General features: G+C 55.1%; 3 protein-coding genes across 11 annotated transcripts in view; 2 read left to right on the forward strand and 1 right to left on the reverse strand.

The window, feature by feature from the left end:
- Ache (acetylcholinesterase (Cartwright blood group)) overlaps window positions 1-5375 on the forward strand; it is a 6200-nt gene extending 825 nt beyond the window's left edge. Inside the window, exons 1-5 of one of the 6 annotated variants that reach the window (XM_015491488.2) lie at window positions 7-1101; window positions 1385-2477; window positions 2830-3314; window positions 4057-4226; window positions 4333-4665. In XM_015491488.2, the coding sequence (XP_015346974.1) occupies window positions 1410-2477; window positions 2830-3314; window positions 4057-4226; window positions 4333-4460 (1851 nt within the window). In that variant the 5' untranslated portion in view covers window positions 7-1101; window positions 1385-1409 and the 3' untranslated portion in view covers window positions 4461-4665. Of the gene's footprint in view, window positions 2478-2829; window positions 3315-4056; window positions 4227-4332; window positions 4666-5035 lie in introns of those variants that run through there. The other 5 variants (XM_015491486.2, XM_048790004.1, XM_048790003.1 and 2 more) reach the window with 5 other exon arrangements.
- A 172-nt stretch (window positions 5376-5547) lies between these two features.
- Window positions 5548-6485, forward strand: Ufsp1 (UFM1 specific peptidase 1 (inactive); the record flags this gene model as incomplete). Its single annotated transcript, XM_015490705.2, has 1 exon — window positions 5548-6485. A coding segment is annotated over one exon (837 nt), but the record flags the coding sequence as incomplete, so codon positions are not given.
- Window positions 6486-6536: 51 nt separating this feature from the next.
- On the reverse strand, window positions 6537-17722 carry Srrt (serrate, RNA effector molecule). Of its 4 annotated transcripts, none has more exons than XM_048790002.1 (20): window positions 17448-17722; window positions 17096-17225; window positions 13606-13734; window positions 13221-13367; window positions 12829-13017; window positions 10834-11003; window positions 10533-10717; window positions 10285-10383; window positions 10084-10201; window positions 9745-9902; window positions 9396-9457; window positions 9220-9298; window positions 8776-8964; window positions 8246-8419; window positions 8008-8161; window positions 7693-7886; window positions 7348-7504; window positions 7068-7157; window positions 6828-6933; window positions 6537-6735 (listed from the first exon to the last, which is right to left on the reverse strand). In XM_048790002.1, exons 2-20 carry the CDS (start codon window positions 17215-17217, stop codon window positions 6660-6662), a joined length of 2598 nt encoding a protein of 865 aa, XP_048645959.1. In that variant the 5' UTR covers window positions 17218-17225; window positions 17448-17722; the 3' UTR covers window positions 6537-6659. The 4 variants fall into 4 exon arrangements, with proteins under 4 accessions (XP_048645959.1, XP_015346966.1, XP_048645958.1 ...); XM_015491480.2 differs by having other exon boundaries at window positions 6828-6954; window positions 17448-17721; XM_048790001.1 differs by having other exon boundaries at window positions 7068-7169; window positions 17448-17721.
- Between the last annotated feature and the right edge of the window lie 594 nt (window positions 17723-18316).

The raw sequence follows: 18316 nt of genomic DNA on the forward strand, positions 1-18316 counted from the left end.
CCTGGGTAACTCTTCCCTCGCCGCCGCACACTTACCGAAGCCCGCTGGGCCGTCCGCTGCCTCTCCAGAGGTTAGAATTCCTGCGGGACCCCCGAGCGCCCCTTCCCCGCTAGCCCCAAGTCTGAGACCACTAGAAGATGCCCCCTGTTTGGGGCGGACCCCAAACTGCGCAGGTTCCTGGCGCCCTCCTGGATGCCCCTGTACCCAGAGTGGAGCGACCCCAGAGTCCCTGCGCAGAGCCCAGCCCAGGCCCCCTCCGAGGCCTGGGACCCCCTCCCGCGGTGACTCCGTCTCTATTTTGGGGGAAGGGGACGCTCAGCGGAAGCCCCGAGTTATAATTAGCCCAACTCTAATCTCCAACACCACCAACAACCCCAGCTCAGGGAGACAGGGCTGGATGAGGGGTGACTGCCGAAGAGGGGGGAGTTCCGACCCGGGGAATTTTGATCCCTTGGCTGGAGATGCCGGAATCGCAGCAGCTGCTACCCCAAAATAGCGCCCCCGCCCTTGCGGACGGGGATCTCCGGAGCTCCGGGAACACAGGCGTCCCGGCTCGCCCTTCAGGCCCCTGTGTGATACCCGCGAGCTCCCAGGCCCCCACCCCAAGTTCCCGGCTCCCGGGCTTGGGGCGGAGAGCGCAGTCCTCTTCTCGGTCTCTACTGCCCCCTTCCGGCAACAGCGTGAACTGCAACGCCGGACGGATAGGGTCTCGCATCCTGGGGTCCAGGGCCCAGGAGCCTGTTCACTGGGAGTAGGCAAGGCGGGGTTTTGCTGATGGGAACCGACGGGTACCAGCGCGCGATGCCCGACAGCAGATGGGGCGAGGCAGGGTAGGGCAGGATGTGGAGTAGGCAGGATTTGGGGTGCTCCAGGATCTGGAGCTCCCACACCTTGAATGTCCAAACCACTTCCCCTAGGGCCAAGGCACTGGCCAACCCAGGAGAGACTAGGGCTGTGCCTGTAGGCCGCGCAAGTTCCCCCAGCTGGAACCGCCCGTCAGTGAGGGCCCCGCCCCTGTCCTGTGGCCTGTGCGTGGACTGCGGCCTCTGGTGCCCGCATTGCAAGCACCCTGCCCAGCCCAAGCCACAGAGCCAGAGGAAGGTGAGGGCGGTGGGCCCCACGGGGCCCTGGAGGGTATGCATTGGCAGATCTTCTCTCTGTTACCTGCATTTGTCTGGGTGCGTGTGTCTGCCTGATCTGTCCCCTCTTGCCTGTCTATGTCCTTTCTCTGCCTGTCTCCTTCACTCCCTTTATTTTTCTCCTCCTCTTGCCAACCTGCCCCACCTCCTCTGCAGCGGAGAGATAATCCTTGGGCAAGATTGTTACCTAATCTCCTCCCTCCTGGCGGCCTGCAGCCTTTACCCTTTGCCTTTCTTTCTCCCAGCAGACGACCGCCTGCCCTGGCAGCCATGAGGCCCCCGTGGTGTCCCCTACACACGCCCTCCCTAGCTTCCCCACTCCTTTTCCTCCTCCTCTCTCTCCTGGGAGGAGGGGCCGGGGCTGAGGGCCGAGAGGACCCAGAACTGCTGGTAACTGTCCGTGGGGGCCGACTGCGGGGCATCCGCCTAAAGGCCCCTGGGGGCCCCGTCTCTGCTTTCCTGGGCATCCCCTTTGCCGAGCCACCTGTGGGGCCCCGCCGCTTTCTACCACCGGAGCCCAAGCGGCCCTGGACAGGGGTGCTGGACGCTACGACCTTCCAGAGTGTCTGCTACCAATATGTGGACACCCTGTACCCTGGATTTGAGGGCTCCGAGATGTGGAACCCCAACCGTGAGCTAAGCGAGGACTGCCTCTACCTCAACGTGTGGACACCATACCCCCGGCCTGCATCCCCCACCCCTGTCCTTGTCTGGATCTATGGTGGTGGCTTCTACAGTGGGGCTTCCTCCTTGGACGTGTATGATGGCCGCTTTCTGGCACAGGTTGAGGGGACTGTGCTGGTGTCCATGAACTACCGAGTGGGAGCCTTTGGCTTCTTAGCTCTGCCAGGGAGCCGAGAGGCCCCAGGCAATGTGGGTCTGCTGGATCAGAGGCTAGCACTGCAGTGGGTGCAAGAGAATGTGGCAGCCTTTGGGGGTGACCCAACGTCGGTGACTCTGTTTGGGGAGAGTGCAGGCGCCGCCTCAGTGGGCATGCACCTGCTGTCCCCACCCAGCAGGAGCCTCTTCCATAGGGCTGTGCTGCAGAGCGGTGCACCCAATGGACCCTGGGCCACTGTGGGCATGGGGGAGGCCCGCCGCAGGGCCACACTGCTGGCCCGCCTCGTCGGCTGTCCCCCGGGGGGTTCTGGTGGCAATGACACAGAGCTAGTAGCCTGCCTGCGGACACGGCCAGCTCAAGACCTGGTAGACCACGAGTGGCACGTGCTGCCTCAGGAAAGTATCTTCCGCTTTTCCTTCGTGCCTGTGGTGGACGGAGACTTCCTCAGTGACACGCCTGAGGCCCTCATCAATGCTGGAGATTTCCACGGCCTGCAGGTGACTAGTGGCTGTCAGGGGTGGACTGGGTTCCTCTGGGTCTCACCCACCCTGCCCCTGCCCTGCCCCCCAGGGAGCTGGGGATGTGGGCTCCTCCAGACCGACTCTCAGAGGTCCAGGCTTCCGGGCCCGTGGCCACCCCCTCCCCCTGAGGGCTCAGATCCAAGGGTGGTCAGCAGGGTGGAGAGGACAGGAACTGTGGGTGCATTTCCTTTTTTTCTCAGTCCCTTCCCCAATCTCACTCTTCCTCCGTGGTTCTGGGTCTATAACTGTTCATCTCTCTGGCTCTTTGTTTGTCTGTTTCTTTCCACCTGTCTGTCTGTGCCCCCTCCATCCTGTCCTCCACCCCCAGGTGCTGGTGGGTGTGGTGAAGGATGAGGGCTCCTATTTTCTGGTTTATGGGGCCCCAGGCTTCAGCAAAGACAACGAATCTCTCATCAGTCGGGCCCAGTTCCTGGCTGGGGTGCGGGTCGGGGTCCCCCAGGTGAGTGACCTGGCGGCCGAGGCTGTGGTCCTGCATTACACAGACTGGCTGCACCCTGAGGACCCGGAGCGCCTGAGGGAAGCCATGAGTGCTGTGGTGGGTGACCACAATGTCGTGTGCCCTGCGGCTCAGCTAGCTGGGCGACTGGCAGCCCAGGGGGCCCGAGTCTATGCCTACATCTTTGAACACCGTGCCTCCACGCTCTCCTGGCCCCTCTGGATGGGGGTGCCCCATGGCTACGAGATTGAGTTCATCTTTGGGCTTCCCCTGGACCCCTCACTGAACTACACTGTCCAGGAAAGAATCTTTGCCCAGCGGTTGATGAGATACTGGACCAACTTTGCCCGCACAGGGTCAGCAGTGCTGGGAAAGGGAGGGTCTCTAGGGGTTAGGGGAACAGAGGGAGCACATAGAGGAAAGGCAGGAGAGGAGAGCAAACTTTCACAAAGGAAATGAGACAAAGGACGAGAGTGGGGAAGACAAAGAAGACCTAGAGAAGGCAGGCAGGATGGGGCCTCCTTCAGAGGAAGGCAGGAAGGCAAGCAAGAGGTAGATGATCAAGGCCAAGACAAAGGAGTTACGAGAGTTAGGAGTGGAATGTAGAGCTGGATTAAACTGGACCAACAGTGATTTTCTCCCTCTCCCTCTCTTTCACACACACACACACTCTCACACACACACACGTCGCGCACGCACAAACACCAGTTTGTCTGAAGAAGAGGGCAACAAATCTGGCATCGAAGCCAAGGTGATGTTTGTAGAGACAGGACAGCATCTGGTTACACAATAAGGGCTCAATAAATCCTAGCAATTTTTTGTTAATGGGAAAAGACAAAGAGCAGAAAAACTGAGGGAAAGGGACAAAAGAGAAGGAATGCAGGAGGAAAGGGTAGACTCCTAAATGTCGGGGGACACTGGAGAAGGAAAAGGGTTGGAGCTGGGGTGGAAGGGAGGAATGGTACCCCCAAGAGGTTAAAGAGAGCCCAGGGTCAGTAAGGGAATGCTTCCGCCCACCCCCACCCCCGTCCCCATCTTCATTCCTCATCTAGGAGCCACAGGCCTGAATGGGACTGAGCCTTCCCTTTCCTTCCGCAGGGACCCCAATGACCCGCGCAACACCAAGGGCCCACAGTGGCCACCATACACTGCAGGTGCGCAGCAGTACGTGAGCCTCAATCTGCGGCCGCTGGAGGTGCGGCGGGGGCTGCGCGCCCAGGCCTGCGCCTTCTGGAACCGATTTCTACCCAAATTGCTCAGCGCCACCGGTATGCGGGGGCCAGCGGGCAGGGGCTGGGAACAGGGGAGAGAAAGGGGTCGCAAAGAGAAGGGAGTGGGAACCGGCTGGGTATAACCCCTTTCTTCTCCCCCCAGCCTCGGAGGCTCCCTGCACCTGCCCAGGCCCCGCCCATGGGGAGGCTGCCCCGAGGCCCAGGCCCGGCCTCCCCCTGTCCCTCCTCCTTCTCCTCCACCTCCACCTCTCCCGGCTTCAGCGGCTGTGACCACGGCCTCTTCCCCCTCCGGCCATAGGGGCCCCTCCTCTTATGCATGGTCGGACCGCGGGGAAAGGCCCTTCTCAGGGACCCAGCGCCCCCTCCCTCCTCAAACCGAGAGACACAAACTGGAAAGTCTCAGGGACCCACACGCCTTTGTTTACGTGGAAATGAAAAAGTCATATATATATTATATATAAAATTATCCTTTGGAGCTTGACCCTGATGTTGGGGGCAGAGGGAAGACCCGGGGTTGGATAACACCCCCACCCCCTCCAGCGGGGCTATAACCGTCAACCATTTCTGTCTCTCCTCTTTTCCCCACCAACCCGTGGATCCTCCCCACTCTGATCTTGTGTGTCCCTCCGGTCTTCTGATCTTTTCCTCCTCCTCTCCTTTCTACCATATTCCTCTGGCCCCGCCTCCACCTTCATCCTCCCTCTCGTCTACTGTCTTTCCTGATTCTCCTGATCCTCTTTCCACCATCCCACGTGGCCTCCTACATTCCCCGTGTGTCCCCCCCGCCCTGCGCTCACGCCCCTCCTCCATGTCCTCCCACCACTTGCCGGGTGCCCTGGCCGCAGACACGCTGGACGAAGCAGAGCGCCAGTGGAAGGCCGAGTTCCACCGCTGGAGCTCCTACATGGTGCACTGGAAGAACCAGTTCGACCATTACAGCAAGCAGGATCGCTGCTCAGACCTGTGACTCCGGCGAGACCCCACGTCCCTCCGCCCCGCCCGGCCCCCTCGCTGTATATATTATTTATTAAATGGCTGGGATATAACAGACCAGCCCCAGACCCTGCCCACCCGACCCCGAATCCCCCCGGGGTTCCCCCTCCTCTGCATGTCTCGGGCCGAGCTCCCTCCCCCGCGGTGCCTTCGCCCCTCTGGGCTGCCAATAAACTGTTACAGCCACCGGAATTTGCGAGATTGGGGAGCCGGGGTCGGGGCAGAACGCCGGGATCACCGGGGCCGACTTGGTAGAGGAATGGGGGCTGGAAGACACCTAACTCGCCATCTCCGTAACGCTGCCCACGGCGCCTGCGCTTAGGGCCCCGCCCCCGTCCCGCCGAATCTCGCGCCTGCGCAGTGAGACTGGCGGATCGGAGCACCAGTGCATGGTGGGAGTCTGTGGGTTGGGGTCGCCTGGTGGCTTCGGTTCCGTCCCCGCGCACATCTCTGGGGCTCGTCCTGCCTGCAGCTAGCCCAGCATCTGAGGCTGAGAAAGCATTGGAACCGGAGTTCTCCCTGCGCCGCTGAAAAGAGGCATCTGGCCGCCCTGGCGCCGCTGAAGGACGTCCACCTGGGCCTAGCCCCGCCGAGTCGAGGCGCCGCTCGCCTGGCCCTCCTTTCGGGCCACTACCTCTACTATCACTATGGTTGCGACGGGCTGGACGACCGGGGCTGGGGCTGTGGCTACCGTACTCTGCAAACGCTGTGCTCGTGGCCAGAGGGCCAGACTACAGGCGTACCTGGATTGGTCGCCATGCAGGCGGCCCTGGAGGACATGGGCGACAAGCCCCCAGGGTTCCGGGGCTCCCAGAGCTGGATCGGCTGCGTAGAAGCCAGCCTCTGCCTCGCACACTTCGGAGGGCCCCAGGGGCGCCTGTGCCATGTGCCCCGTGGAGCAGGGCTTCAAGGGGAGCTGGAGAGGCTTTACTCACACTTCACTTCAGGCGGTGGCCCAGTGATGGTGGGAGGGGATGCGGACGCCCAGTCCAAGGCTCTGCTGGGAGTCTGCCTGGGCCCAGGCACCGAAGCTTATGTCCTGATACTGGACCCTCACTACTGGGGCACTCCAAAACACCCTAGTGAACTACAGGCTGCCAGGCGGGTTGGCTGGCAAGAGGTAAGCACAGCCTTTGACCCCAACTCCTTCTACAACCTGTGCCTGACCAGACCTAACAAGAATCAGCACACCCTGGACTGAGACTGATTGCACACGTGTGCTCTTATTTACTTCCCAGAGGTGTCCCAGCAGAGTGGGACTGTCAGCATCAAAAATAAAGTGGCAAGGCCCAGCTAACCTCAGCCCCTGCTAGTGTCTGGGATGATTTGGGAAGTTGTATAACATACGCTGAGTTACAAGTCACTACTGAAGTGCTTTTATTGGCAGTATGTCTGAACGTACAAAAAAAATTCTCAGCTGATGGGACAAGGCAATCACAATTACAGATGATAGGAATGGGGGACAGGGGACACGGCTCAAAAGAAATCAACATCATCGGGGGCATCCAGATCACGATATTCCACAATGGCCCTTGGGTCTCCACGAACCATCCTATAAGATAAGAGGGGAAGCAGGATGAGAATTGAAGGTCCCCAAGTTTTGAAGGGGGCAAGAAAACTTGGGACATCTGAGCTCAGTCTCACCTGTTGCGAGGTTTCCCAGGATAACCACCCTGGCCTCGAAAGGCATCATAGTTCCCTCGGCCGGCACCATATGGGGCATGTGGGTATGGAGGCCCTCCTGTGGGGACTGCAGGGCGGACAGCACCCGCTGTGAGAAAGATCAGTGTTGAATTGAAAACCCTGACCTCAACCAGGGCCTCAATTTTCTTCCTCCCAGCTACGTGCAACCACTACACCCCTTCAGCTCCCTCCCATACTCACCTCCATAGCCCAAGATGGGCGGCCGGGGCTGACCATAGGGCATCAGGCCCTGGGGAGTCTGGTGTGGGTAGGGGAGTCCCGGGGTCAAGCCTGGGGGGAGTACAACACGGACAGGGACATGAATTACTGCGGGGAGAGGGGAACGCAGAACAAATGACTTCTAGAAATAGGCTTGAGGGTGGGGTAGACACTTCTGGGGAGCAGGGTGACAGGTTAAACAAACAGGAATCCATGGAGGGGAAAAGGGGAGATGCAAGACCCCCCATGGATCGTATCTTACTCTGGGCAGGGCCAGGTGGCTGAGCTGGCTTAATTTCAGGCAGAGCCGGGCGCTTAGCATCCGTGAGAAAGTTGTTAAAAAATGCCACCTCTTTCTTTACTTCCTCAATCTTCTCTGCATGCTTGTTGAAGATATGTTTGCGAACAAATTCAGGGCCCTGGGTGGAGAGGAGAGGGTCAGGACAGAGCAAGTGATGTGGGTTCCCTCATTCCCAGACCCAACCTGGAAGGCCAACAGCCTCCATCCTGCTGGGCCAATGACTATTTCCTTCCAGGGCCTTTGGGGGTCTTCCTGTGACCCTCTCCTCCCAACATTCTACCCCACTAATTCTCTAACATCCCAGACCTTAAACTTCTTGCCACTGAGAGGACACAGCCACTTATCCTTGCCCAGTTCCTGGGTGTTCGAGGTGACAAACTTTTCCACTTCTTGCTCAGGGTCTTTGCGACCCATCTTCTGAGCCTCTTCCTCTGAGAGGGATTCCCGCACACTGAGCAGTGGAGTCAGCTTCTCCTCAAAGGTTTTCTGCCACTCCAACACTGTGGTTGGGACCAGAGATAGTTATTCTGGAGACAGGAGCTGGAAGCAAGGGACAGGAAAGGAGGGGACCAGAGGCCACTGGGGAGAAAATGGGAAACGGAATGGGGCGCTGGAGCGTACCTTCTCCATGACTGATTCGATTGGGAGGCATGGGCCCCCGAACGTGGATGATGCCACAACGATTGGGCATCTCGTCCTCGTTGGGGTACTCGCAGGTGTTGTAATAATCCAAGGAATGTACGATGCGCAAATAGAGAAGGAGCTTATCCAACACCTATGGGCAAAGGAAGCCACTGGTCACCACTTCCACCCCTTCACTGCTGAGCTACCCTGCATACCCCACAGTTATAGCTGGCACCTTGATCAGTTTCTCGTCCCGTTCCACGTTGATCTCTGCTGGGTTCCCTTCCTTAGGCGGCTCCTCTGGGGGGGCCCCTCCACTGCTCCCCAGCAGCTCCTCTTCCTCAGCACTCACTTCCTCAATCAGGTAGTCAGTGATATTCTTCAATATTGGGTTTTGCGAAGGCAGACTCTGGTCGGGAGGGAGCCGGAGAAGTAAAGAGCAAACCTTAGTGCAGGGAGCCCAGGGACTGCCAGCAATGGAAGGCACCGTGGAAGGGAAAGGAGTTCAGGGCTCCCTGGATAAATTCTGACCTCCACCTCCTACCACTTTTCTTATTTTTATACTTGTCCTGCCCTAGCCCACAAACAATGCCATCAGTCTGTCCTGCTGGAAGCTGGACATGTTTCCCAGGGGCAGAAAGGGGCAATTAAGTGAGGATGTGGGTGGGCCCAAGGGGTCACTACTACAGATTAGAGGAGATCAAGTATCAGGAGAATGAGGTGGTATCAGCTGCTTTGGAAACAGCTTCTTGGGGAGTCACTGACTGTTGGCAGAGGAGGTGTCCCAGGCTCAGAGGCCCAGAGCTGAGTCCTGTCATCCAGCGTATGGATCAGCTTGGCTGCCAGCTTGATGTCATTGCGCACTATCTGTTTGTGCTGTGTAATGCCGTTGATGTTGCGGACACGACGAGTCAGGTCTCTGTTCACACCGGGGCTCAGTTCACATTCCCGGAGCTAGAAAGAACACAAAATCAGAAAGCTGGCCTACTGTCCCAGAAGCAGCAACTCAGAGACTGACCCCCATTGCAAATATCAGTGATTAGACTGTGAGCTCCCTGAGGACAGGGACCAAAAAGTGTCTGTCTTGTCCTCAGAGCTCATCCAGGAACAGAAGTAAAACAAGCAGACTGAACACACAAGGGAGTCAGGTCACGTGGACATAGACAGCCACAGACCCATCCTCCAACAAGCCCCACTCCTAGAACTCACCCGGATATTCTGCAGGTTCCAACAGATCTCTTTAATATTAACGCTGCGGTCAAAGGTCACCCAGCCACGACGGAAAAACCTACACAAGAACGAATGTCAGCACGGTCATGGAATGGAGAGGTGCTAGCCATTAACCTCGCCCCTGCATCTTCTCTCCAAGGGGTCCAGTTCCTCACCTCCTCTCGGGCTGAGGCTCCGACAGTGCTACACGCATAAAGCCTGGGTATCGTTTACAAAGCTGCAGGAAGCAAAGTAACAGAAACCCCATTTAATGATTCAGAACTCACCTCTTCCTCCAATCCCCACTCAGAACCCTGGGGAAGTGCCTTTTAATCCCTCCCATCCTCAGGCAAGGAAAAACCAGCCAAGAGTTCAAGAACACCACCACCTGAGTGCCACAGCGCAAGAGGCAGGGGCCTCCCTTATCAAAGGCAACCGCAGCAGCACCAGACCGCCTCTCTCCACCGCTACCCCAGGACCTGAGCCTAGGGCCAGCCCTGCGCTAATACCAGCTTCCCCACTCACAGAGATGATCTCGGCCCGGGAGATGTTGGGCGCGATGTTGCGCATGAAGAGGGAGCAGGTCTTATGAAGGGGCCGGGGCTTGCACTCCAGCCCCGCAGCATCCTTGGGCTTCTCCCTGTCCTCCTCTTTGGGCTTCTCCTTTTCCTTAAGTGCTTCTTCTACACGCGAGGGGGTGGGAAATGGTCGATTTTGTTATTTTGGGTGCAGCAGATAGAAGAGCTTTTACCACCCCCAACCACAGTCACTGCCCCCACCTAACACCTCCCCTCAATTTCATCAGCCCCCTGCCCCACAGAGGCCCATGCAGGAGGAGGACTAGACGCAGAAAGTAAGACCTACCAGCCTCTTCCTTCTCCTCCTCAGCATGGCCACTCTCAGACTCCGACTCCGACTCCGACACACTGCCTTCGTCAAAGCTGTCATCGCCGCTGTGTTTCCTGTTCCGTTTCTTACTACTCTGTGGGAGCCACGGCAACAGGGTCAAGTCAAGACAGCCTTGACTACTGCCCTCACCAGCTGCCCCCATGAAAGACACCCCACCTTTTTGGCTTCCTTCTCCGAGTCTTCCTTCTTCTCTTCCTTGTCCCCATCACCCTCGGACTTCTTAGTTTTATCGTCATTGGAACTATCGTTTTCAGCCTACAGGTAGAGATTCCTGGAGAGTCCTATCTCCCCTTCACCTGCTTCAGAGCCCTTCTCACCCTCCACAGCCAAGCCCAGAGGTCCCCCCTTCCACCGCAGCCAATGCACAGCCCTACTACCAGCTCCTCTGGACGCCACACACTAACCTGTTTGCCCTCTTCTTTCTTGTCATCCTTATCGCTGGCCTTGCGCTCTCCATCCCCCAGGCCTGGTCCAGCCCGGCCTTCCTCTTTCTTGTTGGGCTCCCCAGGCTTTCCTGCCTGCTCCTCCTCCTCCTCCTGCTCCAGGATGCGTAGATCGTTCTCTGTGCCCCCTTCCATCTTAATCACAGCTACCAACAAAGGCAGAAGTCACAATCCAAGGGCCCTGGCTGCTATCAATCTCCTTCTGTTTCCTAACCCAGATCCCAACCAAACAGCCTCCACCCTATGAGCCAAGTCCACACACCAGCATCCAACATCTTGACAATGGCGTCAGCTCGGTCTATGTCCAGGAGGAGATTATCAAACCAGCCACTCTCCATAAGCGACAGGAATACCCTCAGTCGGTTTTGCAGGGCCCCCCGGGCCTCCTGCCTACGCTTCCCCACCTCGTCTGGGTGGTACTTAGACCGAAACCTAAGAAGAAAGCGGGGAGGGAAAAGACAAAATAGTCACCAGAAGCCAGGGCCAGTCTGTGGGGCGGGGCCCAGGAAAGTCAGGGCATAGCCCCCATCCTCACACCCATAAAAGGTTATAAAAACAGAGAGATTATGGGAGAGAGGTGCACTAGAACCACCCAACACCCCAAAAGGAACCAGAGGTTGTGCTCTGCAAATACCTGGGGAACAACCAGGAACTAAGAGCTCTGGATTTGCAAAAACCAACAACTACAGGGGGAGGCCAGGGTTGGAGAGGCAGATTTATAGCTTCAAGTCTTTGGGAAACACTAACTTAAACAGGAGTAGTTTCCCAAATCTCCAGAGAGGAGGGCTACAGTAACTGCAGGCCCCAAAGAACCTCCCTCTTGTTGCTGACCCCAGACTACAGTCATTATGAGAAAGGTGCCCACCAACTCCCTCCACCCCTCGGTGGAAGACAGAAGGAAACCTGAAGTGCACTGGATAGCAAAAGCCAAAAGGCAGACCATTTTCTCCCCCCTTGGGAAGATAAGCAAGATGGTGAAGGGACAGGAAAAGACCAAAGGGAGAACCAAGTGCCCACACAGCCTCAGGAACTGCCCCCGGGATAGAAAAAGGAGTGCTGGAGGGTTAGGGTGGGGCATGAAAATAAAACATTTCAATAGGACCTTGGGGAGGAAAAAACAGAAGAAATTAGGAATATGAGAAAAAGGAGAAAGGAAGGAAGAAGAGTGAGAAAGGCCCAGAAATTGAAAACCAAGGAAAAAACTAAGCATTAGACAAAATGAAAAAAACAGAGGAAGGAAGTGTTAAGCAGAAAGCAAGAACAGGGACAGAGAAAGAATGAGAGGTGTGTGAGATCAAGACAAGACACACAGGGTAGTCAGGAAGAAGGGACGATGAGGACAGAACAGAACCACAGTTGAGCAGAGAGGAAAGGAAAGCCGCAGGCGTCATCTCCAGGATCTTTACCTTGGCTGCTTGGTCAAACAGAGCTCAAGATTTAACTAGTGGCGCCCAGGGCCCATGCTGGCTGGTGGGCCACCGGCTGGCTCCTGGCTGGGGCGCCCGGCCCAGATGCCCCACCCCCGCGGGACTCCGCGGTGGGGGCCCTGACTGACTAACTGCCTGAGCAATCACATTCAGCTAAATGCTGCATTGTGCACAGCAGTGCCCTGCCTATCTGCCTGGCCGGGGCAGCGCGGCTCAGCCCAGGGGCTCATGTATGGGCTGGGTATGGTGGGGGTGGAGGTGGGTTTGCTCCGAGCTCCGTCGATGAGCGGGTGTAGTTCCCAGTTCTGGCTCTTTTCAAGGAGGAGGAGCAGAAAGAGGATGAGGAGGAGGAGGAGCAGGAAGGGGGGAAAAGATGGTTGATTAAAATTAAAACATCCACAAAAGGAAAAAAAATTAAAATTTTTTTTCTGTCAAATGACCCTGAGATCTTTGCTTTTCTTGTCTGGAGTCACTCGTCGCTTTTGGGAGGATGCCACAGCCACGTTGGGTCCTGGTGATCAGGGATGACAATGACCCAATACCAGAGTGTGGGAAGCAATCTGCTGCCCCCAGGAGCCAGGTGGCTCTGGCCAGCTGCCTGGAGGTGTCCCAGGTGAGGACAGTGGAGAAGGGAGATTGGGGGAGCATGGGAGGGGGCCTTGGCAGTCAAAGTAAGGAGGAGACCCCATCAGCCAATGCTGTTACACTTCCCTCCCCCACCCCCAGGAAATTCCAGGTTGGGGAATGGGAGCAGGAGAGGGCTGCAGCCCCACTGGCAGGGCCAGGGGAAACATGCCAGGGAAAGGTGGCAGGGAAGGAGGGGCACTTACCACTCCTCATCTTTATGAGCCAGGAAAAAATCCTGCATCTGCTGCCTGCGAAAATCCAGTTTGTAGTCATTATAGCGTTTGACAGCCTCGGTCTCATCCACAGAGTCATCCAGCGAAAGGAGGAACTCTTTGAAGGTCTTCATCACCGGTGGCGGCACACCTAGGTCAATCTCAGCGATGCTGCCCAGCCTGGGGTGGACAGGAAGTCTTGGTTGTGGGAGAAGAGGTGGGGGGATAGGGGCACCAAGGTAGCCAGCTGCTCGCCTGCCTGGCCCACCACCCCCAGCACCAAGTGCTACCACCCACAGGCAGCCCTGTGCCCTAGCTTACTCCCCGGCTCCAGCAGCCCAAACTGTTCCCCAAGCCTTCTTCCCAGAACCCCACGTCTTTACCTGGCCTGGATAGGCAGTACGTGGTGCTGCATGATGTGTACATCGGGGTGGCCCCAGGGCTGAGGAGGGCCATAAGTTGGGCCCCCACCACCCCCAGCATAGGGCATGTCATAGCCACTGTGGTATGGGTCAGACCTGTGCTCATCCCTGAGGGTAGGGGACACAAAAATCAGACAAAGAACCAGAATCATCTTTCCAGAGCACAGAGGAGGGCCAGAGGGAAGGGCACGCACAGAACACGTCTCCCACCCAAGGGTTTAAAGGACTAAGAAACAATGGTCATATGAAGTCTGAAAGAAAGAAACAAGCAGCTTTATGCAAAGGCAAGGGAAGGGAGCCGAGGCCCCGAACCAACACTGAAGACGAGAAGCTGAAGCCAACTCACCAGTCCCGCCTCAGGCGCTTCTGTGGGGGGCTGAGCTCGTGGCGTGGAGGAGAGAAGCGCTCCCGGCGATTCCGGTCATAGTCTCGATATTCACCCCGACTGCGGCGTTCCCGGCCCCGGTCCCACTCCCTGGACAGAAGAAACAAAAGGAGTAATGACAATGAAAGACACAGCTGGACAGGCCGAGGCCACCATCCTGGGCAGACCCTTCCTATCCTGACACAAAAGGCCAAAAACCATGAGATGACTCTCTAATCACAAAGACTCACCTCCTTCCATCACTGTGGCCTCCCCTACCCCAGCCCACTGAACTCTCCCCACTGGTGGGTGAGGGCACGGCTCAGTGGTAGAGAGCATGCCCAGTGTGCCCAGGCCCTGGCTTCTAGCCCTGGCACCACAAAGAAAAAAAATCCTATATATTTTTTGGTCACCTCAAATTAGCTTGTCAGAACTGAGCCTGTGGTTCCCACCATTACGGGCCCAAACTTGTTTCCTGCTCCCTACCACCTACTATCTCAGAAAAAAATACCAGCTACACAGTTATCAAGCATTATCCTCACCATTGATGTTATTGTTTTTATGAAAAACTACTTTTGAAAAAAAAGTGCCATTGTTTTTACATGTTTACAAATCTCTTCAAGATATGGCTTAAGAGAAGATAGTGTCTACATTTAATTTGTTGGTCATTATTTAATCTTTTTATTTATTGAGACAGGGTTTTGCTAAGTTGCTATGGCTGGTCCTAAACTTGTGATTTTCCTGCCTTAGCTTTCATTGTTGCAAGGATTACAGGCATGCACCATCATATCCAGCTCTGCCTCAGTTTTCTTTAAGGCTAGTTAGAATGTTCAACCTAAGACCAGTGAACATTCTATTCTCTGCTACATTCATTTCACCCCATGTTCTACCTTGCTCTTGACGTGTCTCTTAATACAATATCAAAATATCATACTCCTTAGTATATTACTTATCTGATCAGAAAAGTCTTTAAGTACTGAGAAGCTGTCAAGCTCACACTGGCAGATACAAGTTTTCGAAAATTTTAATTTTTACTAGAAAGATCTATGTCATCATTGGCAACAAATTCTGACAACTTTTTTCAAAGCAACAGGGTCTCTTAATTCACTTTCCCAAACTGTCAGGACAAATTACCAAATATGAACCAACACTGAAAACCATTCAAATAAAATGGCATCAAATAGAAAAAGTTCAGTTCAGTTCAACTCACACAACTGCTCTTGCTCAAGAAAACCACTGTCTTTCTATATTCAAAATGGTTTATAAATACTTCTCATTTCATCATAGGTACTGAAAAGATGTACACATATTCAAGTCATCAAATGAAAATCTGTAATTGTTTTTATTAAGAATATTAAATGAAATTGGTTTTGTTTTTTTAAACGCTGTTGCACCCCCAGTTTTACCCACCATTACCAGAGAGCCATCAATGAAAACAATGCTATCTCAGTTGACCATAAAAACAATTTTAGGCTGGTGATGTGGCTCAAGCAGTATCGTGCTCGCCTGGCATGTGCGGGGACTGGGTTCGATCCTCAGCACCACATAAAAATAAAGATGCTGTGTCCACCGAAAACTAAAAAATAAATATTAAAAAATTCTCTCTCTTTAGAAAAAAAAATTTTTTTAGCCTCCTGTGGTGACACATGCCTGTAATCCCAGAGAATTCCGAGGAAGCTGAGGCAGGAGAATTCCAAGATCCCAGCCAGAATCGGCATTTTAGTGAGGTCCTAAGCAACTTAGCAAGACTCCGCCTTGAAACAAAAAGAAATGGGACCAGGCACGGTGGTGCACACTTGTAATCCCAGCAGCTCAGGAGGCTGAGGCAGGAGGATCATGAGTTCAAAGCCAGCCTCAGCAAAAAGCAAGGTACTAAACAACTCAGTGAGATCCTGTCTCTAAATAAAATACAAAAAAGAGCTGGGGATGTGGCTCAATGGTCAAGCGCCCCTGAATTCAATCCCTGGTACCAAAAATAAGGAAAAAAAAAATGTGGATGTGGCTCAGTGGTTAAGCACTCCTGAGTTCAATCCCCAGTACCACCACCCCCCACCCAAAATTTTAGCCTCACAGACGGACTACGGTTTTAGGCATTTTGAGAACCACTAACACTGACCAAACCTGAATCCATGCTGATCTGCAAACATCACGTCCACAACACCCACCTGTTCCCGTTAGTAGTGTCTAAGGAATTCCCACTCACCTTTGCAAGTCTAGTTAATTATCACTATCCTACAGCTCTCTCTCACACCCCACCTCCAGCACTACTCCCCCGCCTGGAACATCTGTTCCCTCAACACTTACCATCTTCCCTATGTTCTTACATATATGCATTTGCAGCATGCACCCAAGGTCATTTTGGCCCCCATGCCAAGCAGCCCCACACAGCTTCTAAGAGCAGTAACTACATCTTATCTAGTTTCACAATTCAGAATAGCATCTTTAATATTCCCCTTAGAAACCACCACCTGAACCTGGACAAGATGGTGCATGCCCATAATCCCAGCAGCTTGGGAGGCTGAGGCAAGAGGATCATGAGTTCAAAACCAGCCTCAAAAAAGGTGAGGCAATTAGCAACTCATTGAGACTCTGTCGCTAATAAATGAATAAATTCTATCACAAGTCATTTCAAACTTTCTTCAAAATCGAGCCACTATGGGGCTGGGGAAGTGGCTCAAGCGGTAGCGCGCTCGCCTGGCATGCGTGTGGCCTGGGTTCGATCCTCAGCACCACATACAAAGATGTTGTGTTCACCAAAAACTAAAAAAAATAAATATTAAAATTCTCTCTCTCTCCCCCCCTCCCTCTCTGTCTCTCACTCTATCTTTAAAAAAAAAAAAAAAATCGAGCCACTCTTAGCTCATTCAAACCTAATCAGTTAATCCAATTGGCGCTGCCCAAAGAGCTCTAAGATTTTAGGCAAAAGGATTATAAGAAATTTAAGCATGGTTTGCAGGAGAACTGGTCTACAATCTCTCTAATCTAATCAATTCCATATTATCCTTTCTCTGAACCAATCTTTTTGAGGTATAATTTACAAACAAGATCCCAGCAGCTTGGGAGGCTGAGGCAGAGGATCATGAGTTCAAAGCCAGCCTCAGCAAAGGTCATTAGCAACTCAGCAAGACTCTGACTCTAAATAAAATTGAAAACAGGGCTGGGGATGTCGCTCAGTGGTTGAGTGACCCTGAGTTCAATCCCCAGTACCCTCCCCGCCATAGAAACAACAAACAAAAACTCACTTTGGGTCCCTGTGTAAACAATATTTTTCATCCTCAAAGTTCTAGTGCTTTGATCTTGAGGATTTTTCAAAAATTAAGCCACGGCTAGTTCTTTGGGAACAGCAAATAAGCTAAACCACAGAAAACGGTCCGACGACGAACTTCACTAGGGTCAGTCCTAGCTAAACTAGGGGGAAAGGCAATGAGGGCGGGGCGGGGCAGGAAACCCGGGAGGCAGGGGACACAATTACCGATCATTCCAGTCGTCTCCTCGCCGCCTTTCGTCTCTTTCTCGGGATCGGTCGTAGTCGCTGCGCTCTCTTCTGAACTTGTCCCTGCGCCTTCGATCGTATTCGTCGTCACTGTCACCCATGGCGCGGTCTGAGAGGGCCAAGGGCCCGGGGAGGAGGGGCAGGGAGTTGAGCAAGGACTAGTAGAGTGACGGTCCCCCGGGGCCAGTACGCCCGCCTCCCTCCTTCCAAAGCTAGCCTTCCGCGGCCGGGCCCGCCATCCCGGATGGCTCCCACTCGCCCTGAGGGTCTCCTGGTCGCCCGCGGGCAGACTCCCCGGCCTCAGGCCGCACCAGCCTCTCCCCTCCCCCACCTGGGAGCGGTCGCGGCCGTTGGTCGCGCGCGAGGGCGGGCTTGTCTTCCAGGCGACACGGGCGCGCGACGAGGGAGGCGCAGAGGTTGAGAGCGAGGCGCGGGGCTCTCAGCCAGGGGGCCGAAAACAGGGGAGGAGAGGGAGACCACAGAGAATGGGCGGTCGCGCACACCGCTAGCGCTGCGCCTGCGTCACGGGCAGAGGTCTGACTCCCACCACAAACGAGCCCCGCGCGGCCCGAACTGGAACCAAAGCGCCGCGAAGAGGGGAAAATAAGGAGTGATGGGAAGGGGCGGAGACATGGAAGTCTCGCGCGCTTCCGCGACGAGAACTACGCGAACGCGAATGCGAAGGAACAACGGGAGCCGAGCTGGATCAACGTGGGTCTCGCGAAAACGGTACCGCCTTCAGAGCCTGAAGGTAGCGCGTCCTTGGGCGCAGGAGGAGGGTGGTGTTTCCCCACGGCACTCAGAGTCAGTTCGCATCCCGCCGGTTCCCTCTGTGCACACTGTGCACCCGGCGCCTCCTGACCTCTCCGGCGGGGTGGTTTCACCCCCTCGTCGCGCAGGGCACGAGCTTGGGGAGCCTAAGCGTTTAGGGACTAGAGGATAGAAGCAACCATTTTAAAGCATCTCTTCCCACCATTTTCTGCACCCACCAGAGAACCAGCCTTTATTGGTGCGGCAGAAAGCGCCACCTGCAAAACCCCGTTGTTCCTCCTCTCCTTGTACAAAGACGCCCGCAAAATGGACAAATCTAAATATACTTTGACTACATTAAGCTGGAGGTCACACCCCTGAGCAACAGGCAGGATCTGGCCTGTCCGGAAATAAAATGCACCAGCACCCCCAGGGAAAAACCCAAGTCCC

Source organism: Marmota marmota, unplaced genomic scaffold, assembly GCF_001458135.2.
Source record: "Marmota marmota marmota unplaced genomic scaffold, marMar, whole genome shotgun sequence".
NCBI lineage: Eukaryota > Metazoa > Chordata > Mammalia > Rodentia > Sciuridae > Marmota > Marmota marmota.